This window comes from Halichoeres trimaculatus, unplaced genomic scaffold, assembly GCF_033239565.1.
Source record: "Halichoeres trimaculatus isolate MK-OKI-2021-1 unplaced genomic scaffold, fHalTri1.1 fHalTri1_scaffold_7, whole genome shotgun sequence".
NCBI lineage: Eukaryota > Metazoa > Chordata > Actinopteri > Labriformes > Labridae > Halichoeres > Halichoeres trimaculatus.
Window position 1 is genome coordinate 20277179 of NW_027437185.1, and position 27944 is coordinate 20305122.

General features: G+C 41.5%; 3 protein-coding genes across 11 annotated transcripts in view; all 3 read left to right on the forward strand.

Moving 5' to 3' along the window:
• LOC141793146 (protocadherin gamma-C5-like) overlaps window positions 1-27944 on the forward strand; it is a 290533-nt gene that overhangs the window by 40272 nt on the left and 222317 nt on the right. The window contains exon 1 of one of the 9 annotated variants that reach the window (XM_074673603.1): window positions 6403-8936. The exons of 7 other annotated variants lie outside the window; for them this stretch is intronic. In XM_074673603.1, the coding sequence (XP_074529704.1) occupies window positions 6549-8936 (2388 nt within the window). In that variant the 5' untranslated portion in view covers window positions 6403-6548. Of the gene's footprint in view, window positions 1-6402; window positions 8937-27944 lie in introns of those variants that run through there. One more of the 9 variants, XM_074673623.1, reaches the window with a different exon arrangement.
• Window positions 1022-3541, forward strand: LOC141793837 (protocadherin gamma-A11-like). Its single transcript, XM_074674706.1, has one exon. The coding sequence runs from the start codon at window positions 1151-1153 to the stop codon at window positions 3539-3541; it is 2391 nt and encodes a 796-aa protein (XP_074530807.1). The 5' UTR covers window positions 1022-1150.
• Window positions 20862-23688, forward strand: LOC141793838 (protocadherin beta-15-like). Its single transcript, XM_074674707.1, has 2 exons — window positions 20862-23365; window positions 23665-23688. The coding sequence occupies exons 1-2, from the start codon at window positions 20972-20974 to the stop codon at window positions 23686-23688; spliced, it is 2418 nt and encodes an 805-aa protein (XP_074530808.1). The 5' UTR covers window positions 20862-20971.

Sequence of the window (27944 nt, forward strand, 5' to 3'; positions counted from 1 at the left end):
TTATGGTCATGCTCTCTGTAATCACAGACTAGTTAGTCACCCATCGTAGCATCTGCAAACGTTGAAGCTGGTGTTAGCCTCCTAAGTTTAGAAGACAGGTTATCTCACTCTATTTCAGTCAATTTTGAATTTTCCACACTTTGTCAATCGCATTATGGTCACTTACATCCCAGAATCTGGATTTTTGTCAGTCATGTATGGAAGCCACCCCACCTTATTGTAGCCTAACATTTATTTTGGGTTTCTACGATCTCCATGATTAACAAATCCATAATAATTGCTGAGTGACTATGAAGTCCAGTTGTTGGTAAGACTGTCCGGGACAAGGATTCACCTTTTAACTTTTTGACATGAATGCTGGATTCATTTTACATTTTATGATCCCTTGACATTTTAGTTGGATTTTTGAGTAAGAAATAGGCTTTAGTGTGATTTTTTGATATTTGCACAAGGTTTATGCATCCTCTAAGAGGTGTTGAGTGAAGTATCGTCTATTGTTGTCAATCATTAAAGGGGCATGTTGTGTTGGTGCAGAGTTTCTCATCAGTGTGATCACATCCTTCATATCTTTTGAATTGTAAGTCTGTTATTCCTGCGACTATCTTCGTGTGAAACATTTCTCACCAGTTGGAGCTTGAGACATTTTTTTTCCAGACAAAATATAATCAGTAACTTTGAGCAGTTTGTGTGGGTATCAGTCTCTCTCGATTCTGAAGTCACATGTTCATTCTTAAGTAAGATGCAGTGCTTAATATTAGATGACCTGACTATATAATGCTGATGGTTGTCAAGCGTAGACTAGGTTTGAGTCTCTTACATGACTCAGCCCCTTTTCTAAACATGTTTTTTCTTGAACGACCACACTCTCTGCTGTTTTAATACTGTTGATCCAATTCGTGCTGTACAGGCTCGTTGTTTGTTGCAGTGTGCAGTCTCAGGGGGAGACTCACGATGTCGCTGTTCACCATCTGTAGTACAATGAGTGTTGACATCCACCCTGCTCTGCCAGCGTATAGTAGGACTGAAGTGCTGCTGTTGATCGTCCAGTGACAGACGGGCTCGGTTTTTAGTCTGCTTTATATGAAGGTTAAAGTCTTTTTTTTTGTATTTTCCTGTACTCTGACTGGGACATCTTAACTGTTTCGTTTCCATGATGGCTTACACGGTTCTTGCTTTACAATACTGGACTGTTGGTTTGCTGCTCTTTTCTCTGCAATTCACCAATGGAGATATAAGCTATTCATTCCCGGAGGAAATGAAACGCGGATCCGTAATCGGTAACATCGCCAAGGATTTGGGCCTCGAAACGAGTAGACTTTCTTCTCGAAAGGCTCGCATTGACACCGAAGAGAGCGACAAACGTTTTTGTGATATAAACCTTCGTAACGGGGATCTTATTCTTGCAGAGAGGATCGACAGAGAGGGCCTTTGTGGGGACAAAGCATCCTGCGTTTTGAAGCAAGAACTGATGTTAGAGAACCCTTTAGAACTCCACCGAATTAATCTGCATGTCCAAGATATAAACGACAACTCTCCTCAGTTTAATAAAGAATTAATCCAAATAGACATAAGAGAGTCAGCAGATAAGGGAGCTCGTTTTCCGATAGAAGAGGCGCATGATGCAGACGTAGGCAAATATGCAGTTCAAACCTACAGCCTCCAAAAGAACGATAATTTTATTCTGGGCGTTGGGACAAATTCTGTGGAGCTTGTTCTCAACCAAGAGCTCGACCGTGAAAAACAAAAAGAAATTAATCTGCTCCTTACAGCTCTAGATGGAGGCTCTCCTCAGAGATCAGGTACTGTAGTCATACACGTCACTGTCCTAGATGCTAATGATAATGTACCAGTGTTTAGCCAGACCGTTTATAAAACCAGTCTGCCTGAAAACTCTCCACTGGGTACTGTTGTTTTGACAGTGAGTGCAACTGATGCAGATGAGGGATTAAATGGAGAAGTTACATATGATTTTGGACACATTTCTGACGATGTGAGGTCAGTATTTACTATTGATCACAAGACAGGGGAAATAAAACTAACTACAGCTGTGGATTTTGAAACGACATCATCGTTTGAACTGCGTGTGACAGCAAAAGATGGCTTGGGCTTGACCTCGTATGCTAAAGTAATCATAGATGTAACTGATATAAATGACAACGCTCCAGTGATATCTATAAAATCTCTGACCAATCCCATACCTGAGAACGTGTCACCTGGTACAGAGGTGGGCATCATCAACGTGCAGGACAGAGACTCTGAGACGAACAGACAGGTGCGCTGCTCCATTCAGCAAAATGTTCCTTTTAAGTTGGTTCCTTCTATTAAAAACTATTATTCTCTGGTGAGCACAGGACAGCTGGACCGTGAAGTAGTGTCTGATTACAACATTACAATCAGTGCCACTGACGAGGGCTCTCCTCCTCTGTCGTCGTCTAAAAGTGTTCAGTTATCTGTAGCAGACATCAACGACAACCCACCTGTGTTTGAGGAGCAGTCGTACAGCGCATCTGTGAGTGAGAATAACAAACCTGGCTCCACTTTATGTTCGGTGAGTGCTCGAGACCCCGACTGGAGACAGAACGGTACAGTGATTTATTCTCTGTTAGGCGGTGAGGTGAACGGAGCCCCGGTATCCTCCTATGTGTCTGTGAACGGAGACACGGGGGTGATCCACGCTGTGAGGTCGTTTGATTACGAACAGTTGAGGAGCTTCAAAGTGCACGTGATGGCCAGAGACAACGGCTCTCCTCCTCTGAGCAGCAACGTGACCGTGAGTGTGTTCATATCGGATGTGAACGACAACTCTCCTCAGATCCTGTACCCCGGGCCGGAGGGCAACTCGTTCATGACCGAGCTGGTCCCCAAAGCTGCCCACGGAGGCTCTCTGGTGTCCAAAGTGATAGCGGTGGACGCGGACTCCGGACAGAACGCCTGGCTGTCCTATCACATCGTGAAGTCCAGTGATCCGGGACTTTTCACTATTGGTGTCCACAGCGGAGAGATCAGGACCCAGCGGGACATTTCCGAATCTGACAGCATGAAACAGAACCTTATTGTGGCAGTGAAAGATAACGGACAGCCCTCTCTGTCTGCCACCTGCTCCATGTATTTACTGATTTCTGATAACTTGGCTGAGGTGCCAGAACTGAAGGACATTTCTTATGACGAGAAGAACTCCAAACTGACCTCTTGCCTGATCATCGCGCTGGTGTGTGTGTCTACGTTTTTCCTGACCTTCATCATCATCATCCTGGGTGTGAGGTTTTGTCGCAGGAGAAAGCCCAGACTGTTGTTTGACGGAGCAGTGGCCATCCCTAGCGCTTATCTGCCTCCAAATTACGCAGATGTAGACGGCACAGGAACTTTACGCAGTGCTTACAACTATGACGCCTACCTAACTACAGGGTCTCGAACCAGTGACTTTAAGTTTGTGTCATCTTACAATGACAACACACTGCCTGCTGACCAGACTCTGAGGAAAAGTCCATCAGACTTTGCTGACGTGTTTGGAGACTGTGATGACTCTCCTGAGGTAGGATAAAGCTATAGTTTGAGTTTCGTTTGTTTTGATCAGTTTCCTGCACATCCTGCACAATTTTCCGTAGTTTAAGACAACTGCAATGCTTGATGCATACCATTATCTTTTGATGCAGACATTGACGATCAGAAATGTTCTGTCTATTGGTCACTATCCCTGGTGCTGAAAATTTGTCTCCTGTATAGATAGAAAAATATCTTGCTTCTTGTTCTCAGTTTCAAGTTACATCTTGAATTACTAACTTGTTTCTTTTTACAGCATCTTGTTTCAATTTGCCACATTCAAGAGCATTTTAATTTATGTGGTTTTCTTTGCTCTGAATCTACAGCTTTTTGAGCTTTTTGAGCTTGTCTCTAATGTCTCTGGGTATTTAGGGGTTTGGTTCTGAGTGTTCATGGGATCTGAAACTTCAAGGACTCTTCTGATGTAGCAACATATCATATACAAGTTGACCTCTATTGCTATATTAAACTCTAGCTATCAATTAGGTATGTTATTAGTTCAAAAGTTTGAAGAACTGTACTGCTCTGTTATTTTAAGGTCAAAGTTAATATCTTCTTCAGACTGAAATGGGCTGATTCTTTGTTTTTCCCTGAACTGAGCATGGACCTGTGGTTTCAAGCATGCAGAACATTGGAAATAAAGTTGTTCATTTACTGATTTTCTTTCATGATCTGAGAGAAAATTCTACCCCTGCAGCAAAACTCAAGTGCATTTTTTGTTTTAAATTGGCCAACCATGCATGTGATTTAGAATAGTTCTACAAGGAAACTAAAGTTTTCAGGCAGTTGTAGTCTCTTGTAACATACCATCAGAACACTGAGTCCATCAGACTTTGTTGACATGTTTGGAGACTGTGATGACTCTTCTGAGGTGGGATCATGTGGCAAATTTTCAAATCCCTTGTGCCTCGGTATTGGACAGGTCAAGAATATCACAAACCACCTAATGTCAACAGAGGTCAAGCAAAAGCACATCTTGTTTTGTTTTTAGTGTCCTTGAGGAAAATTAATTTTCCCTAAACTTTAAGCTTGGATGTGTTCCTATTTAAATCCCAACAAGTATGTGTACAAGAATGTGTTTGAACAAAAGATATGTGATGCTACTTTTTTTGAATAGACTGTGATAACTCTCCTGAGGAAGGGACATTTGCCAAGCCCCAATGGCTTGTTGACTTGTTTTGCAGCAGTGATCTGATCAAATGTGAGGCAGCAACACAGAAGGGCTGTGGTCCAGAGTTTGCCCCTGTTGTGTCATTATTTGGAAAATCATAGGCTTTCAAGTTGTTTTAAGCTTCAACTGACTGCAGATTTTTTTCTTCCTTCATTTGCAGTTCTGCAGTTTCATTGAGCAGACGCTTTTATCCTAAATGATGCATAACACAAGCAAGAATTAAGACAAAAAAGCAAGAATTTAGACATTTATTCATCAAAGTGGGAATTTAGATATGTTTTACACTAAAATGTGATGTTCTTTCAGTGTATTGATTTATTCTAGTCCCTTTCTTAAGGTTGGGGGAACACTGGTGTAAGTACAACTTTGGTTATGGATCGGTTTTAGGACAGTTTACTAAGCTGTACTTAGAAATTCTTCACAATTTCTGTTGATACATGATATATTTAGCATTTGTAGTAGTTTCTGAGTGTAGTGTTGTGATATGGTTTTGTAAGGGTTTATTAAGCACTGGGGTTTGTGCTCTCTTGCAGCGCACATGTCATAGCAAGCAATTGAAAAGTATTTGTTTTTGTTGTTTGTTTATTTGATTTTGTTTTCTGACTTTTCCCTCTTTCCCAAAGGTGGTTTCCTTTTTTTGTTGTTGTTTTGATCGGTTTTGTTTTAAAGACAAAACAGACCTTCAGTACATGTTTTCTTTATGTTTACACTCTAAAATGGTGTGGTGTGTCTTAAGCACCCTAGTGCTTACAGTTATTCTACCTGCAGGACAACAAGGTCTTCGATCAGTGGTTTTATGTGTGTGTCATCTTTCAGTCAGTCAGACATTACTCCCTTTTTACCAGACTTTAGAAAAAAATTAAACTGACTTTGCTCCTGCATGTGGGGCAGCAGTTATCCAGGAATCTCATTCAAACTGTAATTTTTCCTCCTTCTCAGATTGACAGAGGCATGTCTTGTGCTTTTTTAAATACATCTTCTCAGCAGAATTTTATTCATGTTTAGTCTCAACAGTTTGACTTACATGTGATCTTTTTTGTCTATTTGTGTTGACATTGATTCCTGAAAAAAGTTGTTTTCAGGCTTCTCTTTTTCAAATAAAAAAAAACGGTTTTTACTTTGAAACATAGCGGTGAAACATCACAGCTTTTGTGTTACATCCGTTTTCTCCTCATGATAAACTCACTAATACCAGTCAGACGGAGCATCTCTTCCATCATACAGTAACTTCTTTCCCCCACATCCTATCTGAAGTTAACAAAGTTACAAACAACAATAACCCCTCTTGATACTATTGTCTAATACAGTTATATGATTATCTACTTTGCATGTTCATTGTTGTTTCAACCTTATGTTCTCTTTGGACATGAGCTTCCTCCTTTTAGTGTCCAGTGAGTTTCGCTGTCCTTGGTACTGAACTGTACTTAACGTTGCGATCGATTGTAGCTGTTGTTTACCTTTTTCAGCTTTGCTGCCGCTATGCTTCTTCATTCTCTGATTTTCTTTAATAATTTGATGATAAATTCTTAAAAATATGATTCCTTTATATCATAACGCGCAGAAACAGAACCCTCTATGCAGCTGTTATACCTGACAAATACTCATGGTGTCAGTGTGTACCAGCAAACGAGAGGACACGTCATTCTCCACCCTTCTGTCTCAGCGATTGTAAACCCTGTCTCAGCTCCTGCAGCTGACAAAAACTGCTTCATGCAGGGCCGTTTGGATTGTTTTCTCGTCTTTATAAGGCAGGGAAGAATCATTGTTGATATAGTGTACTTTATTTACCATTATTTCAGCTTTGTACGTGATTCTTTTTTTGGTTTTTGGTAACAAAATGGGATTCACCCAGTTCGCTCTACACGGCCTAGCTGTATTTTTCCTCGCCCTCCACCCCGTTTTTGGAGACGTGAGCTACTCGATACCGGAGGAGACGAAACGTGGATCTGTTATTGGAAATATCGCGAAGGATCTGGGACTTGAGTCGGGCAGACTGTCTGCTCGTAAGGCCCGCATTGATACAGAGGATAACAGTGTGAAGTACTGCGGAGTGAATCTCAACACCGGAGATTTGATCGTTCAAGAACGGATCGACAGAGAAGGTCTTTGTGCTAAAAGAGCATCATGTGTCCTGAAACAGGAACTGGTCCTGGAAAATCCATTAGAGGTACACCGTATTAACATCCGCGTTCAAGATATCAACGACAATTCACCTCAGTTTAAAGAAGAGTCACTCAAATTTGATATTCGAGAATCAACGGAGAGGGGGACACGATTTCCTCTTGACGAGGCACACGATGGAGACATCGGAGAAAATGCTGTTCAGGGCTACTCTCTGCAGCAGAATGATCATTTCAAATTAGAGATAAACACAAAAGCAGGTGGACGAAAATATAGCGGATTGGTTTTGGAAAAAAAGTTAGACCGAGAGGATAAAAAGGAGCTCCAGTTATTGCTTACTGCATTTGATGGAGGCTCTCCTCGGAGATCAGGTACTGTTGTCATACACGTCACTGTCCTGGATGCTAATGATAATGTACCAGTGTTCAGTCAGTCCGTGTATAAGGCCAGTCTGCCTGAAAACTCTGCTCTGGACACACTGGTGATAACAGTAAGTGCAACTGATGCAGACGAGGGAGTGAATGGTGAAATAACTTATGGGTTCGACCATGTTTCAGGCGAAAATCACAACGTTTTCTCTCTGAACTCTCAAACAGGCGAGGTGAGAGTGGCTGGATCTATTGATTATGAAAAAGAAAAGTTTTATGAAATGCAGATAAGTGCCAAAGATGGACTAGGGCTCGCGTCATACGCAACACTTGTAATTGATGTCACTGACATAAATGACAACGCTCCAGTGATATCTATAAAATCTCTGACCAATCCCATACCTGAGAACGTGTCACCTGGTACAGAGGTGGGCATCATCAACGTGCAGGACAGAGACTCTGAGACTAACAGGCAGGTGCGCTGCTCCATTCAGCAAAATGTTCCTTTTAAGTTGGTTCCTTCTATTAAAAACTATTATTCTCTGGTGAGCACAGGACAGCTGGACCGTGAAGTAGTGTCTGATTACAACATTACAATCAGTGCCACTGACGAGGGCTCTCCTCCTCTGTCGTCATCTAAAAGTGTTGAGTTATCTGTAGCAGACATCAACGACAACCCACCTGTGTTTGAGGAGCAGTCGTACAGCGCATCTGTGAGTGAGAATAACAAACCTGGCTCCACTTTATGTTCGGTGAGTGCTCGAGACCCCGACTGGAGACAGAACGGTACAGTGATTTATTCTCTGTTAGGCGGTGAGGTGAACGGAGCCCCGGTATCCTCCTATGTGTCTGTGAACGGAGACACGGGGGTGATCCACGCTGTGAGGTCATTTGATTATGAACAGTTGAGGAGCTTCAAAGTGCACGTGATGGCCAGAGACAACGGCTCTCCTCCTCTGAGCAGCAACGTGACCGTGAGTGTGTTCATATCGGATGTGAACGACAACTCTCCTCAGATCCTGTACCCCGGGCCGGAGGGCAACTCGTTCATGACCGAGCTGGTCCCCAAAGCTGCCCACGGAGGCTCTCTGGTGTCCAAAGTGATAGCGGTGGACGCGGACTCCGGACAGAACGCCTGGCTGTCCTATCACATCGTGAAGTCCAGTGATCCGGGACTTTTCACTATTGGTGTCCACAGCGGAGAGATCAGGACCCAGCGGGACATTTCCGAATCTGACAGCATGAAACAGAACCTTATTGTGGCAGTGAAAGATAACGGACAGCCCTCTCTGTCTGCCACCTGCTCCATGTATTTACTGATTTCTGATAACTTGGCTGAGGTGCCAGAACTGAAGGACATTTCTTATGACGAGAAGAACTCCAAACTGACCTCTTACCTGATCATCGCGCTGGTGTGTGTGTCTACGTTTTTCCTGACCTTCATCATCATCATCCTGGGTGTGAGGTTTTGTCGCAGGAGAAAGCCCAGACTGCTGTTTGACGGAGCAGTGGCCATCCCCAGCGCTTATCTGCCTCCAAATTACGCAGATGTAGACGGCACAGGAACTTTACGCAGTGCTTACAACTATGACGCCTACCTAACAACAGGGTCTCGAACCAGTGACTTCAAGTTTGTGTCATCTTACAATGACAACACACTGCCCGCTGACCAGACTCTGAGGAAAAGTCCATCAGACTTTGCTGACGTGTTTGGAGAATGTGATGACTCTCCTGAGGTAGGACCACCTGTCAATTTCAGCTCCATCCTTAGTTTGGTCTCTCAGTTCTATGTTTTTACCTCGATAGAGAATGTAACAAAAGGCAAACTTGATTTTACGATATTTGAGGAAACGCACAAACTTGATGGTCTTTTTGAAAAAGATACTTTGAAAATTCCATTAACTTAGTACAAAAGATTGTTGGCTTGGGAAGTCATGTGCAAGACCTTGCTTTTCCCTACCATTATCTTCTATGAAAGTGTAATTTCTTAATTACATTTCCTGGTGTGGTTCTCTATAATTTGAGTCTGGCGGAATGTATGTAAATGTTTGAAATGTTTAAGTCATTTTTCCCTGCTTTCAGAGAGTCCAGTGGTTCCTTTCAGTCTAGTGTCTGTCTCCACACTTTAATGCTGCATGCATGAGATGTAAGATTTTTATCGTCACAATTTTCCTTTAATCTGAGCAGAATATACTTTTTTAACTCCATGAATCTGACTTTGAAAGGCTATACGCCTCAGGTCTTTCATAAGAGAGATTTGTATGTCCTCGACTTTACACCCTGAGCTTAAGGTTTGCAGTTTTTTATTTACATTTAGTATAGTGTAATTCCAGAGTACACTTCAATGAGTGCAACTTTACTGCTGTTTTATTTAGTGTCATGTTTCCTGACTGAGTCTGCATTTGTTTCAGCGTTGAGTTGATTCTTGGTTGCAGTGTCCCTGTCCTTGGTGCTGAAAGTCAGCGTTTTTTCCCTCCCTTTTTCCCCTTTCTTTGATACATTCGATCTGTCTTTATTTTGTTCTTTTGCAACTAGAAAAACATTTATGTTTGTGTTGTACCCTTTCAAACATTCTAAATTGATTAATTTAAAGTCATATACAGTACAGGAAATGAGCATATCTTTCTTGAGAAGATCATCACGATAAAGTAGAAATTATTTCCTCTGAACTCAAGCTTGGCATGCAACTTCATCCCACCAAGATAGACTTTCCTATTGTTCATCCTGATATAAAGAGATGTTTGATTTTAAAGTTGAACATTTTTTACTGATATATAAGTGCCGACACTGTCAACTGAAGTTTTTGGTCATTTCATTTCTAAATTTAACAGTTCTTGGTTGTTTTGAGCATTAATTTGCCTGCTTGGCTGCATTGTTTTTTTTGTTTACTAAACATGGTGAGAATCAAAAATTTGTATTCACTGATGGAAATCTTTCAGAAAGTCACAAACTAAATGTTCTCTTGAGGAAGTTTTCTTCCTGCAATATGAAATATGTGTTGACAAACAACAGTACAACAGTATATATGTAAAAATGTTCAAGCTAAAGTCCAACATATTTCTTAAAGAAATTTTCTTTTGTCTCTTCAGGACCTTTTAAGAGAGTTAGATAATGAGACAAAATTTGCACTTGTTTGGAAGCTTATTTCAACAAAGGTTGACCATTAAAAAGAGGCTGAAGTGACCAGTAACATGTCAGACATTGAAAAAAATCAGAGCAATCTTTGATTGTGAAAAGTTTTCTGTACATTTCCCGCTCTATCCACTTAAAGAGTGATTTCATTTAATGTTACTGAAAAAAAATCCGGCCTCAAACTCAAGTTAATGGACAAAACTAACTGGGAGCAGTTTATTAGATGATAAATCTGTTGTCTTACCCATGAAAAGGAAAACAAAACGATTGGTGGATTTGGATTAAACTGCTGTTTTTTATTTGTACTCACGGTGTCACTATTGACCAGCTTTGGAGTCAGATGTTCTGGCTGCTTTGCACACCACCCTTATTTCTACCGACCAGCCCTGTGTTCCTTTGTAGCCCTCAATACCGACGGCATATCTTTAGAGAGCACATCTATTGAACAAAAAACTATTTTACCGTGAAGACTCATGATCATATTATTTATTTGTTCTCCAAGTGGATATGATGGATAAACGGATTGGTCTTCGGAGCTTCTGCTTTGTCCTTTTCTTGGTCGTGGAGCATTACGCACACGGAGACCTGAGCTATTCTGTCCAGGAGGAGCTGAAGCGCGGATCTGTCATTGGAAATATTGCCAAGGACCTCGGCCTGGAGGTGGGCAGACTGTCTGCTCGTAAAGCTCGTGTTGACATGGAGGGAAACGATAAACAGTACTGCGGAGTTAACCTTCAAAGCGGAGATTTGTTCGTGTCTGAAAGGATTGACCGAGAGGAGCATTGTGGAGAAAAGCCTTCGTGTGTTCTGAAATTCGACTTGCTTCTAGAAAATCCATTGGAGTTACACCGGTTGTCTCTGCAGGTGCAGGATGTGAACGACAATTCACCAATTTTCCCGAAGGATTTGATAAAGCTTGAAATTGGAGAATCTGCTGCCAAGGGAGCCAAGTACCGCATCAACGCAGCACATGATGCAGACATAGGCAAGAACTCAGTCCAGAGCTACATTTTGCAACACAATCCTCACTTTGTGTTCAGTATTCAGACAACAAGTGCCGGTAGGAAATATGGCGAGTTGGTTTTGGATAAAGAGTTAGACCGAGAGGAGCAGCAGGAAATGAAATTATTGCTCACAGCTGTGGATGGAGGCTCTCCTCAGAGATCCGGGACTGTGGTCATACACGTCATTGTACTTGATGCTAATGATAACGCCCCAGTGTTCACTGAGAGCGTTTATACTGCGACGATAGCAGAAAACTCAGCCATCAATACTCCAGTTATCACCGTGACTGCATCAGACGCAGACGAAGGTGTAAATGGAGAGGTAACATATGAGTTTAGTCGAATCTCTGACAGGTCAGGTAAGCTTTTTTCACTGGATGAGAAAACTGGAGAGATCAGTGTAGCAGGAAGCATCGATTATGAAGGCGGACAAAAATATGAAGTGTTTGTTGAGGCTAAGGATGGATATGGTCTCTCATCAGAGTCTAAGGTGATAATTGATATAACTGATGTAAATGATAATGCTCCAGTGATATCTATAAAATCTCTGACCAATCCCATACCCGAGAACGTGTCACCTGGTACAGAGGTGGGCATCATCAACGTGCAGGACAGAGACTCTGAGACTAACAGACAGGTGCGCTGCTCCATTCAGCAAAATGTTCCTTTTAAGTTGGTTCCTTCTATTAAAAACTATTACTCTCTGGTGAGCACAGGACAGCTGGACCGTGAAGTAGTGTCTGATTACAACATTACAATCAGTGCCACTGACGAGGGCTCTCCTCCTCTGTCGTCGTCTAAAAGTGTTCAGTTATCTGTAGCAGACATCAACGACAACCCACCTGTGTTTGAGGAGCAGTCGTACAGCGCATCTGTGAGTGAGAATAACAAACCTGGCTCCACTTTATGTTCGGTGAGTGCTCGAGACCCCGACTGGAGACAGAACGGTACAGTGATTTATTCTCTGTTAGGCGGTGAGGTGAACGGAGCCCCGGTGTCCTCCTATGTGTCTGTGAACGGAGACACGGGGGTGATCCACGCTGTGAGGTCGTTTGATTATGAACAGTTGAGGAGCTTCAAAGTGCACGTGATGGCCAGAGACAACGGCTCTCCTCCTCTGAGCAGCAACGTGACCGTGAGTGTGTTCATATCGGATGTGAACGACAACTCTCCTCAGATCCTGTACCCCGGGCCGGAGGGCAACTCGTTCATGACCGAGCTGGTCCCCAAAGCTGCCCACGGAGGCTCTCTGGTGTCCAAAGTGATAGCTGTGGACGCGGACTCCGGGCAGAACGCCTGGCTGTCCTATCACATCGTGAAGTCCAGTGATCCAGGACTTTTCACTATTGGTGTCCACAGCGGAGAGATCAGGACCCAGCGGGACATTTCCGAATCTGACAGCATGAAACAGAACCTTATTGTGGCAGTGAAAGATAACGGACAGCCCTCTCTGTCTGCCACCTGCTCCATGTATTTACTGATTTCTGATAACTTGGCTGAGGTGCCAGAACTGAAGGACATTTCTTATGACGAGAAGAACTCCAAACTGACCTCTTACCTGATCATCGCGCTGGTGTGTGTGTCTACGTTTTTCCTGACCTTCATCATCATCATCCTGGGTGTGAGGTTTTGTCGCAGGAGAAAGCCCAGACTGTTGTTTGACGGAGCAGTGGCCATCCCCAGCGCTTATCTGCCTCCAAATTACGCAGATGTAGACGGCACAGGAACTTTACGCAGTGCTTACAACTATGACGCCTACCTGACAACAGGGTCTCGAACCAGTGACTTTAAGTTTGTGTCATCCTACAATGACAACACACTGCCTGCTGACCAGACTCTGAGGAAAAGTCCTTCAGACTTTGCTGACGTGTTTGGAGACTGTGATGACTCTCCTGAGGTAGGATAAAGTTATAGTTTGAGTTGTGTTTATTTTGATCAGTGTCCTTCACATCCTGCACAAGTTTCTAAAGTTTAAGGCAACTGCAATGCTTGATGCATACCATTATTCTTTGATGCAGACATTGACGATCAGAAATGTTCTTTCTAATGGTCACTATCCCTGGTGCTGAAAATTTATGTCTCCTTTATTGATAGAAAAATATCTTGCTGCTTGTTCTCAGTTTCAAGTTACATCTTGAATGATTGACTTGTCTCTGTTTACAGCATCTTGTTTCAATTTTCCACACTCAAGAGCATTTTAATGTATGTGGTTTTCTTTCTCTGAATCTACAGCTTTTTTGAGCTTGTCTCTAATGTCTCTGGGTATTAAGGGATTTGGTTCTGAGTGTTTATAGGATTTGAGACTTCGAGGACTCTTCTAATGTAGGAACATGTCATATACAATTTGACCTCTATTGCTATATTAAACTCTAGCTATCAATTATGTATACTATTAGTTCGAGAGTTTGAATAACTGTGCTGCTCTGCTATTTTAAGGTCAAAGTTAATATCTTCTTCAGACTGAAATGGGCTGGTTCTTTGTTTTTCCCTGAACTGAGCATGGACCTGTGGTTTCAAGCATGCAGAACATTGGAAATAAAGTTGTTCATTTACTGATTTTCTTTCATGATCTGAGAGAAAATTCCACCCCTGCAGCAAAACTCAAGTGCATTTTTTTTTTAAATTGGCCAACCATACATTTGATTAAGAATAGTTCTGCAATGAAATTAAAGTTTTCAGGCAATTGTAGTCTCTTGTAACATACCATCAGACCATTAAGTCCATCAGACTTTGTTGACATGCTTGGAGACTGTGACGACTCTTCTGAGGTGGGATCATGTGGCAAATTTTCAAATCCCTTGTGCCTTAGAACTAGACAGGTCAAGAATATCACAAACCACCAGAGGTCAAGCAAAAGCACATCTTGTTTTGTTTTTAGTGTCCTTGAGGAAAATTAATTTTCCCTAAAGTTTAAGCTTGGATGTGTTCCTATTTAAATCCCAACAAGTATGTGTACAAGAATGTGTTTGAACAAAAGATATGTGATGCTACTTTCTTTGAATAGACTGTGATGACTCTCCTGAGGAAGGGACATATGCCATGCCCCAATGGCTTGTTGACTTGTTTTGCAGCAATGATCTGATCAAATGTGAGGAAGCAACACAGAAGGGCTGTGGTCCAGAGTTTGCCCCTGTTGTGTGTTTGGAAAATCTTGGGCTTTCAAGTTGTTATAAGCTTCGACTGAGTGCAGAATTTTCTTTCCTTCCTTCATTTACAGTTCTGCAGTTTCATTGAGCAGACGCGTTTGTCCTAATGATGTACAACACAAGCAAGAATTAAGACAAAAGAGCAAGAATTTAGACATTTATTCATCAAAGTTGGTATTTAGATATGTGTTACACTAAATTGTGATGTTCTTTCAGTGTATTGATTTATTCTAGTCCCTTTCTTAAGGTTGGGGGAACACTGGTTGAAGTACAACTTTGGTTATGGATCGGTTTTAGGACAGTTTACTAAGCTGTACTAAGAAATTCTTCACCATTTCTGTTGATACATGAGATATTTATCATTTGTAGTAGTTTCTGATTGTAGTTGTTGTGATATGGTTTTGTAAGGGTTTATTAAGCACTGGGGTTTATGCTCTGTTGCAGCGCACATGTCATAGCAAGCAACGGTTTTTTCGTTGAAACCTAGCGGTAAAAATCACAGCTTTTGTACTACATCTGTTTTCTCTCCATGATAAACTCACTAATACCAGTCAGACAGAGCATCTCTTCCATCATACAGTAACTTCTTTCCCCCACATCCTATCTGAAGTTAACAAAGATACAAACAATCATAAAACCTCTTGATACCATTGTCTAATAGATTTATATGATTATCTACTTTGCATGTTCATCGTTGTTGCAACCTCATGTTCTCTTTGGACATGAGCTTCCTCCTTCTGTGTCAAGTGAGTTTCGCTGTCCTTGTTACTGAACTGTACTTAACATTGTGATCGATTGTAGCTGTTGTTTACCTTTTTCGGCTTTGCTGCCGCTATGCTTCTTCATTCTCTGATTTTTTTTTAATAATTTGATGATAAATTCTTTAAAATATGATTCCTTTATATCATAATACGCAGAAACAGAACCCTCTATGCAGCTGTTATACCTGACAAATACTCATGGTGTCAGTGTGTACCAGCAAACGAGAGGACACGTCATTCTCCACCCTTCTGTCTCAGCGATTGTAAAGCCTGTCTCAGCTCCTGCAGCAGACAAAAACTGCTTCATGCAGGGCCGTTTGGATTGTTATCTCGTCTTTATAAGGCAGGACAGATCATTGTTGGTATAGTTTACTTTATTAACCATTATTTCAGCTTTGTACGTGTAAAGTTTTTTTTGTTTTTGGGAAAAAAATGGGATTCACCCGGTTCGCTCTACACGGCCTAGTTGTATTTTTCCTCGCCCTCCACCCCGTCATTGGAGACGTGAGCTACTCGATACCGGAGGAGATGAAACGTGGATCTGTAATTGGGAATATCGCGAAGGATCTGGGACTTGAGTCGGGCAGACTGTCTGCTCGTAAGGCCCGCATTGATACTGAGGATAACAGTGTGAAGTACTGCGGAGTGAATCTAAACACCGGAGATTTGATCGTTCAAGAACGGATCGACAGAGAAGGTCTTTGTGCTAAAAGAGCATCATGTGTCCTGAAACAGGAACTGGTTCTGGAGAATCCGTTAGAGGTACACCGTATTAACATCCGCGTTCAAGATATCAACGACAATTCACCTCAGTTTAAAGAAGAGTCACTCAAATTTGAAATCCATGAATCTGCAGACAAGGGTGCGCGATTTCTCTTGGACGAGGCTCGCGATGGAGACATCGGAGAAAATGCTGTTCAGGGCTACTCTCTGCAGCAGAACGATCATTTCAAATTAAATATAAACACAAAAGCAGGTGGACGGAAGTATGGTGAACTTGTTTTGGAGAAAGAGTTAGACCGAGAGGATAAAAGGGAGCTCCAGTTATTGCTTACTGCATTTGATGGAGGCTCTCCTCGGAGATCAGGTACTGCAGTCATACACGTCACTGTCCTGGATGCTAATGATAATGTACCAGTGTTCAGTCAGTCCGTTTATAAGGCCAGTCTGCCTGAAAACTCTGCTCTGGACACACTGGTGATCACAGTGAGTGCAAATGATGCAGACGAGGGGGAGAATGGTGATGTTATTTATGGATTTGATCATGTTTCAGATGAAAACCAGGTTTTCTCTTTGAACTCTAAAACCGGAGAGATACGAGTAGCTGGAGTAATTGATTATGAAAAAGAAAAGTCTTATGAAATACAGATAAGCGCAAAAGATGGACTGGGGTTGGCATCACACGCAACCCTTATAATTGATGTCACTGACATAAATGACAACGCTCCAATAATATCTGTAAAATCACTGACCAATCCCATACCTGAGAACGTGTCACCTGGTACAGAGGTGGGCATCATCAACGTGCAGGACAGAGACTCTGAGACTAACAGACAGGTGCGCTGCTCCATTCAGCAAAATGTTCCTTTTAAGTTGGTTCCTTCTATTAAAAACTATTATTCTCTGGTGAGCACAGGACAGCTGGACCGTGAAGTAGTGTCTGATTACAACATTACAATCAGTGCCACTGACGAGGGCTCTCCTCCTCTGTCGTCGTCTAAAAGTGTTGAGTTATCTGTAGCAGACATCAACGACAACCCACCTGTGTTTGAGGAGCAGTCGTACAGCGCATCTGTGAGTGAGAATAACAAACCTGGCTCCACTTTATGTTCGGTGAGTGCTCGAGACCCCGACTGGAGACAGAACGGTACAGTGATTTATTCTCTGTTAGGCGGTGAGGTGAACGGAGCCCCGGTGTCCTCCTATGTGTCCGTGAACGGAGACACGGGGGTGATCCACGCTGTGAGGTCGTTTGATTATGAACAGTTGAGGAGCTTCAAAGTGCACGTGATGGCCAGAGACAACGGCTCTCCTCCTCTGAGCAGCAACGTGACCGTGAGTGTGTTCATATCGGATGTGAACGACAACTCTCCTCAGATCCTGTACCCCGGGCCGGAGGGCAACTCGTTCATGACCGAGCTGGTCCCCAAAGCTGCCAACGGAGGCTCTCTGGTGTCCAAAGTGATAGCGGTGGACGCGGACTCCGGACAGAACGCCTGGCTGTCCTATCACATCGTGAAGTCCAGTGATCCGGGACTTTTCACTATTGGTGTCCACAGCGGAGAGATCAGGACCCAGCGGGACATTTCCGAATCTGACAGCATGAAACAGAACCTTATTGTGGCAGTGAAAGATAACGGACAGCCCTCTCTGTCTGCCACCTGCTCCATGTATTTACTGATTTCTGATAACTTGGCTGAGGTGCCAGAACTGAAGGACATTTCTTATGACGAGAAGAACTCCAAACTGACCTCTTACCTGATCATCGCGCTGGTGTGTGTGTCTACGTTTTTCCTGACCTTCATCATCATCATCCTGGGTGTGAGGTTTTGTCGCAGGAGAAAGCCCAGACTGTTGTTTGACGGAGCAGTGGCCATCCCCAGCGCTTATCTGCCTCCAAATTACGCAGATGTAGACGGCACAGGAACTTTACGCAGTGCTTACAACTATGACGCCTACCTGACAACAGGGTCTCGAACCAGTGACTTTAAGTTTGTGTCATCTTACAATGACAACACACTGCCTGCTGACCAGACTCTGAGGAAAAGTCCGTCAGACTTTGCTGACGTGTTTGGAGACTGTGATGACTCTCCTGAGGTAGGAACATATGTCAAATTGGGTCCGGTTTATTTTGCTCTTTCTCTCTCTTGAAGAGATAAGGCTGCAATGAAACTGAATTTTCTTATGTGTCATGCATTTTAAATTTTTGTCACATAACATTGTCTTTGATGCAGACACTAATGATCTGAATTTTTCAGCCTCTCTGTCACCCTCCTTGGTGATGTCAATGGATATTGCTGTTATGGATAGAAAAGTAATTTGCTGCCTTTTCTCAGTTTGAACTTTGTAAGTTTATGCCACCTTGGTCAATGTTTGCATGTCGCTCAAGAACGTTTTAGCTCCTGTGGTTTTCCTCGTCTAGCAATCTACAGCTTTTGTTGCTAAGCTTTAAATTATTCCAATCTTCTCTATAGAATAAAATGGAATCTACTTTATTTATCCTCGAGGGGATATTCAGGAGTCACGGGAGCAATCAAGGAAAGAAAAGTAAGAAAGTGTATAGAAAGTGCAAAAAGGTCACACTGCCTGCTGACCAAACTCTGAGGAAAAGTCCATCAGACTTTACTGACATGTTTAGAGACTGTGATGACTCTCCTGATGTTGGAACGTGTATCCAGTTAAGTTGGGTTCATATTGCCCAGCCCCCTGCACAGATATAGATGAAGCCATGCATGGAAACTAAAGTTTCCAAAGTTTCAGGCAATTGCAAATTATTGCAGCATACCACTGTCCTGTGATGTAGACACTGATGATCTAAAACTTTAGGTCTCTTTTTCACTGTCCTTGGTGCTGACTGTAGATATCGCTGTCATGTATTTTCAGCTTTTGCTGTCTTAGTTTATACCATCCAGTTTCAATGTTGCCACGTCACCCAAGAACGTTTTAATTCATAATACTTACCTTGTTCAGCAATCTACAGCTTTTTTGGTTAAGCTTGAACTTTTTCCTCTCTGGGTCTTAGAGGTGTGTTTTAGAGTGTTAAGAGACTTTCAGGACTCTTCTGATATAGAAACATGTTCAACTTGGCCTTCTATCTTGCTATGATAAACTGTAGATATAAACCCGTTTTGCCATTAGGCCACTCAACAAGAAGTTTGAAGAGCTGTGGTGCTATTGTCAGTTTAAGGTTAAAGTTAATATCCTCTGCAGACTGAGCTGGGCTGGTGTTTTATTGGTCCCTGAATTGAACTTGGACCTGTGTTTTAAAGCATTCCCAGTATTAAAACAAACGTTGTTCTTTTTCTGATTCTCTTTCATTGTCTGTGAGAAGGTCTCATTCCTGCAGCTAAACTCAACTGTAGATTTTTTGCAAAGGCCAATCATGCACATGATTTAGCTGTTGCTAACACTGAATAGTTTGTAATCAAACCTTTTGTATGAAGTCTTTGAGACATGAAGGACTTTTATGATCTTACACATTTTCTAGGAGTTTTCAAAATCTAAGATTTGTATGTGTGCTGGAAAAATCTGTTCCTTTTGAGCACATTTTGAGATTCCTTTCACAATTTGGGTCTCAACATTATTTTTCCTCAGTCTCCTTGTCCTCATTCAATGTTTTCTTGCTGGTTTTCCTCTGCTTCAATTTCCATCAGTTACGGCCACATCCCTTTTTGGTTAATGTAAATGATATACTGGACGAAAAAATTATTCCAATAATTAACCTCACATTTTTGTATTTTTCTGCTTAATCTGCATGAACTGTCTTTGCTCCTCTTTAGCAGTGCTAAAAAATATCTGTCTCTGTCCTTGGTCCTGAATGCCTTGTTCTTCTCAGCATTCGGTGGGAAAAAAATCTGTATTTTTGATAATTTTATTGAATAGCATAAATGAGTTGCACTCTGATTTGAATTGTGCTTTTCTTTAAGTAAAACATAGCTAATATAGTTCTATTTTCCCCCATCACTTAAGATGTTAACAGGATTTATCTAGGAGTAAACACTGTCAGTTAAAAAGGAAGTCATTCATATCACATTTCATGACGTTTAAGTCAGACTTAAGTTATTGATATTAAAGTTTATTTCCCAAGCTTATTTTCCAAAGCAGGGACAAAATGACTTTTTTTTAGCTAACAACAGCAGCGAAGAAAAAAAATTGAAATTGTGGATTGTCTCACACAGGTTTTTTCAGACAGTTTTATCTCTTTGTTTGCGTCTTACTGCTGAAAGTCAATATTTCTTTGCATTTATCACACTTTTACATTCATCAGCTAAAGTATATTTTCTGATTAAAATTTTTTTAGAGCTCTTTTGCTTATCCAGCTGGTGGACAACTTTTCGAAAAAAGTAAAAAGATAAAAACTTTTTTGACCTTGACAGGCATTCAGTTTTTCCTACCTCCAACATCTACTCAGAGTTAGACAAACAGGAAAAAAAGTAAAAATATCTGAGACCTTGTCTGAATAGTGTACAACTACAAAAAAACAACATTTTTTTTTTTTGAACCAACTAATTCTATGGCATTTAACTTTGAACAAATGGGACCCAAATTTGGTCATTTTTAAATGTCAATATTGCCTGCCTTGTATTCATCTATTAAAAAAAAAAAACAACTAATTTTTTTAATTTCCACAAATGATTAGACCAGAAACCAGCAGCCCCTCGTTTGCAAAGGAAGATGAAGGGGTGACATTTAAACAAAAAAAACAAATGAAACTTTTGGATACCTTATTTAACAGAATACTGACAAAGTAATGTCAGTGTAGTATTTTTTCGTGGGGTTTCAAATAAACTGCTATGTTTTATTTGTACTCACGGTGTCACTATTGACCAGCTTTGGAGTCAGATGTTCTGGCTGCTTTGCACACCACCCTTATTTCTACCGACCAGCCCTGTGTTCTTTGTAGCCTTCAATACCGACGGCATATCTTTGGAGAACAGTTCGATCAAACAAAACGCTATTTTAATGTAAAAACTTCTGTTCGTATTATTCATTTGTTCTCCCAGAGGATATGATGGATAAACGGATTGTACTTCAGAGCTTCTGCTTTGTCCTTTTCTTTGTCGTGGTGCATTACGCACACGGAGACCTGAGCTATTCTGTCCAGGAGGAGCTGAAGCGCGGATCTGTAATTGGAAATATTGCCAAGGACCTCGGCCTGGAGGTGGGCAGACTGTCTGCTCGTAAAGCTCGTGTTGACATGGAGGGAAACGATAAACAGTACTGCGGAGTTAACCTTCAAAGTGGAGATTTGTTCGTGTCTGAAAGGATTGACCGAGAGGAGCATTGTGGAGAAAAGCCTTCGTGTGTTCTCAAATTCGACTTGCTTCTAGAAAATCCATTGGAGTTACACCGGTTGTCTCTGCAGGTGCAGGATGTGAACGACAATGCACCAATTTTCCCGAAGGATTTGATAAAGCTAGAAATTAGAGAATCTGCTGCCAAGGGAGCCAAGTACCGCATCAGCGCAGCACAAGATGCAGACATAGGCAAGAACTCAGTCCAGAGCTACATTTTGCAACAGAATCCTCACTTTGTGTTCAGTATTCAGACAACAAGTGCTGGTAGGAAATATGGCGAGTTGGTTTTGGATAAAGAGTTAGACCGAGAGGAGCAGCAGGAAATGAAATTACTGCTCACAGCTGTGGATGGAGGCTCTCCTCAGAGATCCGGGACTGTGGTCATACACGTCATTGTACTTGATGCTAATGATAACGCCCCAGTGTTCACTGAGAGCGTTTATACTGCGACGATAGCAGAAAACTCAGCCATCAATACTCCAGTTATCACGGTGACTGCATCAGACGCAGACGAAGGTGTAAATGGAGAGGTAACATATGAGTTTAGTCGAATCTCTGACAAATCACAAAAGTTTTTTTCACTGGATGAGAAAACTGGAGAGATCAGTGTAGCAGGAAGCATCGATTATGAGGACGGCAAGAAATATGAAGTGTTTGTTGAGGCCAAAGATGGATATGGTCTCTCATCCGAAGCAAAGGTAATCATTGATATAACTGATGTGAATGATAATGCTCCTCTGATTCATATAAAATCACTGACCAATCCCATACCTGAGAACGTGTCACCTGGTACAGAGGTGGGCATCATCAACGTGCAGGACAGAGACTCTGAGACTAACAGGCAGGTGCGCTGCTCCATTCAGCAAAATGTTCCTTTTAAGTTGGTTCCTTCTATTAAAAACTATTATTCTCTGGTGAGCACAGGACAGCTGGACCGTGAAGTAGTGTCTGATTACAACATTACAATCAGTGCCACTGACGAGGGCTCTCCTCCTCTGTCGTCGTCTAAAAGTGTTCAGTTATCTGTAGCAGACATCAACGACAACCCACCTGTGTTTGAGGAGCAGTCGTACAGCGCATCTGTGAGTGAGAATAACAAACCTGGCTCCACTTTATGTTCGGTGAGTGCTCGAGACCCCGACTGGAGACAGAACGGTACAGTGATTTATTCTCTGTTAGGCGGTGAAGTGAACGGAGCCCCGGTGTCCTCCTATGTGTCTGTGAACGGAGACACGGGGGTGATCCACGCTGTCAGGTCGTTTGATTATGAACAGTTGAGGAGCTTCAAAGTGCACGTGATGGCCAGAGACAACGGCTCTCCTCCTCTGAGCAGCAACGTGACCGTGAGTGTGTTCATATCGGATGTGAATGACAACTCTCCTCAGATCCTGTACCCCGGGCCGGAGGGCAACTCGTTCATGACCGAGCTGGTCCCCAAAGCTGCCCACGGAGGCTCTCTGGTGTCCAAAGTGATAGCGGTGGACGCGGACTCCGGACAGAACGCCTGGCTGTCCTATCACATCGTGAAGTCCAGTGATCCGGGACTTTTCACTATTGGTGTCCACAGCGGAGAGATCAGGACCCAGCGGGACATTTCCGAATCTGACAGCATGAAACAGAACCTTATTGTGGCAGTGAAAGATAACGGACAGCCCTCTCTGTCTGCCACCTGCTCCATGTATTTACTGATTTCTGATAACTTGGCTGAGGTGCCAGAACTGAAGGACATTTCTTATGACGAGAAGAACTCCAAACTGACCTCTTACCTGATCATCGCGCTGGTGTGTGTGTCTACGTTTTTCCTGACCTTCATCATCATCATCCTGGGTGTGAGGTTTTGTCGCAGGAGAAAGCCCAGACTGTTGTTTGACGGAGCAGTGGCCATCCCCAGCGCTTATCTGCCTCCAAATTACGCAGATGTAGACGGTACAGGAACTTTACGCAGTGCTTACAACTATGACGCCTACCTGACAACAGGGTCTCGAACCAGTGACTTTAAGTTTGTGTCATCCTACAATGACAACACACTGCCTGCTGACCAGACTCTGAGGAAAAGTCCATCAGACTTTGCTGACGTGTTTGGAGACTGTGATGACTCTCCTGAGGTAGGAACATGTGTCAAATTGAGTTGCGTTTATTTTGATCAGTTTCCTGCACATGCATGGATGAAGCCATGGATTGAAACTGAAGTTTCCAAAGTTTAAGGCAACTGCAATGCTTTAAGCATAACATCATCTTTTGATGCAGACAATGATGATCTGAATTTTTCTGTCTCTCTGACTTCCCTGGTGCTGAAAATCTATTTCTCCTTCATGGATAGAAAAATACCTTGCTGCTTGTTTTCAGTTTCAAGATCTATCCTAAATGTGTAACTTGTCTCTGTTAACGGCTGATGTGTTTGGAGACTGCGATGACTCTCCTGAGGTAGGGATATGTGTCAAATTTAGCTTTACCCCTCATACCTTGGTATTAAAGAGTTAAAGTAGATATATCATAAACAAAAATGTCAACAGAGCTGCAGAAGTAGTGTAGACTGGAGACAGTAGTAACACTTTTAACGTTACTCTCGGTTACTCAGAGAATATTTGGACTAAATCTTTGCATATTAAACCTACATCTGTCTGCTAAATGCCCATGCCATTTAAAGATGGCTGCGTATAACATATTAATCAGAATATCCATTTTAATAGAGGAATTCAGATGTTGCAACTGACCCCAAACCTGGGGACAGTTGCAACACAGATCAGGGACGGTTGCAACATATAAAAAAAAAACATCAATTTTTTACTAATCATTCTCAGGGTTTTGTCTAAATAGGACAAATACTAATGTTATGACCCAGAGTGGGCTCAAATTCAATTTTCTTTTCTGTACAGCTTAAAGATATTTAATTTGTTTTGTTTTGTTTAAAACATTGGCCTACCTTTAGTCAATGTGCAGATGTTACTGAAGCTATAAAAACTCAATATTGCATTTTGGGACAAAAAGAATGTGATATTATTTGCAATATTATTTTTTGATGCCGTGCTTGCAAGATTCTTTTTTTTTCTTGAGGAACCTGAACAATGTCGTGTGGCATATGTCAAAGACCTTGGCCACTGCCCTCACTGATTTGCCCTCAACTGTAATAATATCTGAGGCTTGTTCCAAAATACTGAGGGGAACCCCTCTGTTAGTGACTCTCTCCCTCACTCTTTGCATACTGAAAATAAACAGAATACAATTTATCTTTTTTAGATGATTCATTCACTCTATGACAAGTTTATATGACACATACAACATACAACAATAACTAAGTGCTAATTTTTGCTTAACAAGTTATTTGGGAAATCATTCATCATGAGCAATAAAATATATTAATTTTTCCTATTTTGAACTAAAAATCTTAAAAAAATGTGTTTGTGTGGTCTCTTCTAATATGACTATCCTAATAGCATGGGGACAGTTGCAACAGTTGCAACTGTCCCCATGGTACCAGTCATGATAATAGCCATGTGCTAGCTAGCCACATTGACATTAACACATGCTCACCATGTCATTTAATAGTCAACAAACAGTGAATCAAACTAGATAGGTTTGGATTCATTCATACATAAGGTCAGGACAGTATGACAAAAAAAACAGCTCATGAAAAAAGCTACTGTCATACCTCCAAAACAACTTTACTTGATAGAAGCAGGACCAGATGCTCAATATGGCCTCTCTCTTCTTGGTGGGTAGAGGGTCTAACTGAGCATGTGCAGTGTGAGTGTCATCACTTTAGCATGTTTCTGATTAGAGAAATAAGGCTTGGTACAACCGTCCCTTGTTGCAACTGTCCCCAGTCTCCCCTACAAATTTGCTGTGACTTTTGTGTCTTTGAGGGATGTTATTTGTAACAAGAATCCTAGCTTCTTTGTTTTTCTTTTTAATTCCCAATTGACTATGGGTGCAATGATATCTGGTGCATGTTACCCTTTGGTTTTAGTTTGTGTATGTTTCCTGAATTTTGATGAAAACTGATGCAGTCATTTCACTCAGCTTTGTGACTTGGATTTTGGAGCATTTCTAAAGTGTTTATCTTTGTTTGAATGGTGACTCCACTATGAAATCATTACCAGGGTCTCTTTCAACTTCTGGTCTTTTTTGAAACAACACACACTCCTCTTTCTTGTGTTTTCTTTTCTTCTTTTTCTTCGTTCCCCTTTACTTCTTTATTGCTCCTTAATTGTTATGATCCCCAGTTTTCCTCACCTCAGATTTGCAGCAATATTTGGTTTCTCCAGTATTTAGAGACTGTGATGACTTTCTGAGGGAAACAAGTTTTACCAAGCTCCATTTGACTTCATTTGCTGCAGTGATTGAAACATTTTTGATGAAGTAGCCCCGGATTACTGTCAGAAAACAGAGTTCTTAAAAAGTTTGACGAGTGTCTTTTATTGATTCAAATGAAGCCTTTAACCGTATGGTAATTGATCATTTCCCTAAGATCCCGATTACTTTTTGAACAGGTTTATAGAAACAAACAGTATCTCATACCAGCAGTTCATCAAAGTTTGAATTGAAACAATACAAATTGTGTTACTTTTTGTTGTATCATGCTTTCGAAATTTTGTCATGGTTAACAAAGCATGAGGCTTTGAGCTGTGCTGCATAGTGTCCATTTCAAGGCTTTTTTTGGTATTTCTTTTGTGACAATGGAAATTTTGTGTTTAATTATCCTTAAAAAAATCTGCTTCTTCCCTCTTTCTTGCAGTGTGTTTCCAGTGCTTTGCATTTCTTATCATTTTTATTGGCAATAATATGACAATCTTTCAACTTTTTCCTCCTTTAGTTCTTTCTTTCTTTCTTTCTTTACTAATCCTCTTTTTTTGGTATGAGAACTGAAAGTGATATCTGATGCGTTCTGTTTCAGCTTCCATCTTTTCAGTTTGGCCTCTTTCTCTATGTTTTTAAATTTACCATCACCCCATCAAATTCTTTTTTTTATTTTTTCCTTTTTTCTATTCACTAACACACAAATAACAAAATCAAACATCTTAATCTCACCCTTACATCTGATCCCCTTTTTGATTAGTAACAAACCTGAAAACATTAAAAGTCATAACCACACTCTGATAAATGAATATGGATGGCTGGTTTGCTTTTTTCACTTGCACCCCATGTTTTCAGGCTGTACTTCACTCACTGGGCTCATGCTTTGTCTATCGCTGTCCTTGGTGCTGAACTTTGTTTGAGCCTGCAGTAGATTTTAGAGACGCGGTCTGTGTGTTATGCTGCTGTTACTGACTTTGCTGAATTGTTCTTTTGAAATATTTTTTCCATTTTAGTGCTTGACCCCTAAAATTCAGGTTTTCTTTTTTTTTTCTTTCTTTATTTTAGATAAATTACTTCTGCAGCTTGCTCATCATTCCTTAGACCAACGTGGTCTCACTAAAATTGTTGCTAGCTGGTTGTATTACATGGCCTCAGTTGTTCTTGGTTTTGGGTTTCCGAGTAGGTTTGTTTTTGCTCTGCTCTGTTTCCATTGTTGGTATCTTGTCTGCCTCAGCAGTTTGATTGAGTCTGCTGTACCTTACATGAAGTGGGTATGTTGTTAATGATAACTTAAACAGTGGTAAACACATCAACACATTACATCACTGCTTTAAAGAAAATCTCAAGTTATGTTATCTGATTCTAAGATTGAAGTTGTTAAGGGGAAAAAAGTGAGTGTTCCAGTTTCATGAAAGCATACAAGTATATTTATTTGTTTGTTTGATTTCCCCCTGCAAGTTGACAGAATACTCAGTCTATGAATAAGTTTGTTTTTACTGCAGAACTGTCACTGTTAGAACATGAATTAAAGGGAAGTTCTGTCTGTCAGTTTGCTGTTCTGGTCACATGATGATGTTTTACCGAAAAAGAGAGACGAGTTACGTGTTTTTATTTGATGGAGGGGACCGATTTTTTTAATGCACAAAAACAAAACTCTCCATTTCCCTGTTATACCTGACAAATACTCATGGTGTCAGTGTGTACCAGCAAACGAGAGGGCACGGTCATTCTCCACCCTTCTGTCTCAGCGAAAATAAAGCCTGTTTCGACTTCTGTGCTGCAGTGATATACAACTGCTTCACATTGGACGGTTTTGGGAATCTTTTTGTTGATATATACTTTTTTCACGCTTAATTTGACTTTGAATGAGGGTGATTTTCCAGCAGTTACAATGGGAAACAGCAGATTAACGCTGCATTGCGGCCTGGCTTTTATTTTTCTCGCCCTCCACCCCGTTTTTGGAGACGTGAGCTACTCGATACCGGAGGAGATGAAACGTGGATCTGTTATTGGGAATATCGCGAAGGATCTGGGACTGGAATCGGGCAGACTGTCTGTTCGTAAGGCCCGCATTGATACAGAGGATAACAGTGTGAAGTACTGCGGAGTGAATCTCAACACCGGAGATTTGATCGTTCAAGAACGGATCGACAGAGAAGGTCTTTGTGCTAAAAGAGCATCATGTGTCCTGAAACAGGAACTGGTTCTGGAGAATCCTTTAGAGGTACACCGTATTAACATCCGCGTCCAAGATATCAACGACAATTCACCTCAGTTTAAAGAAGAGTCACTCAAATTTGAAATCCAAGAATCTGCAGACAAGGGTGAACGTTTTTTGCTCGGAGAGGCACACGATGGAGACATCGGAGAAAATGCTGTTCAGGGCTA

Excerpts from the sequence above, each read along its gene's own strand:
- LOC141793837 (XM_074674706.1), top strand. The coding sequence starts at position 1,151 with ATGATGGCTTACACGGTTCTTGCTTTACAATACTGGACTGTTGGTTTG.
- LOC141793838 (XM_074674707.1), top strand. The coding sequence starts at position 20,972 with ATGATGGATAAACGGATTGTACTTCAGAGCTTCTGCTTTGTCCTTTTC. Across the intron at positions 23,366-23,664 it reads ACTGTGATGACTCTCCTGAG|ACTGCGATGACTCTCCTGAG; the intron begins GTAGGAACATGT and ends ATGTGTTTGGAG.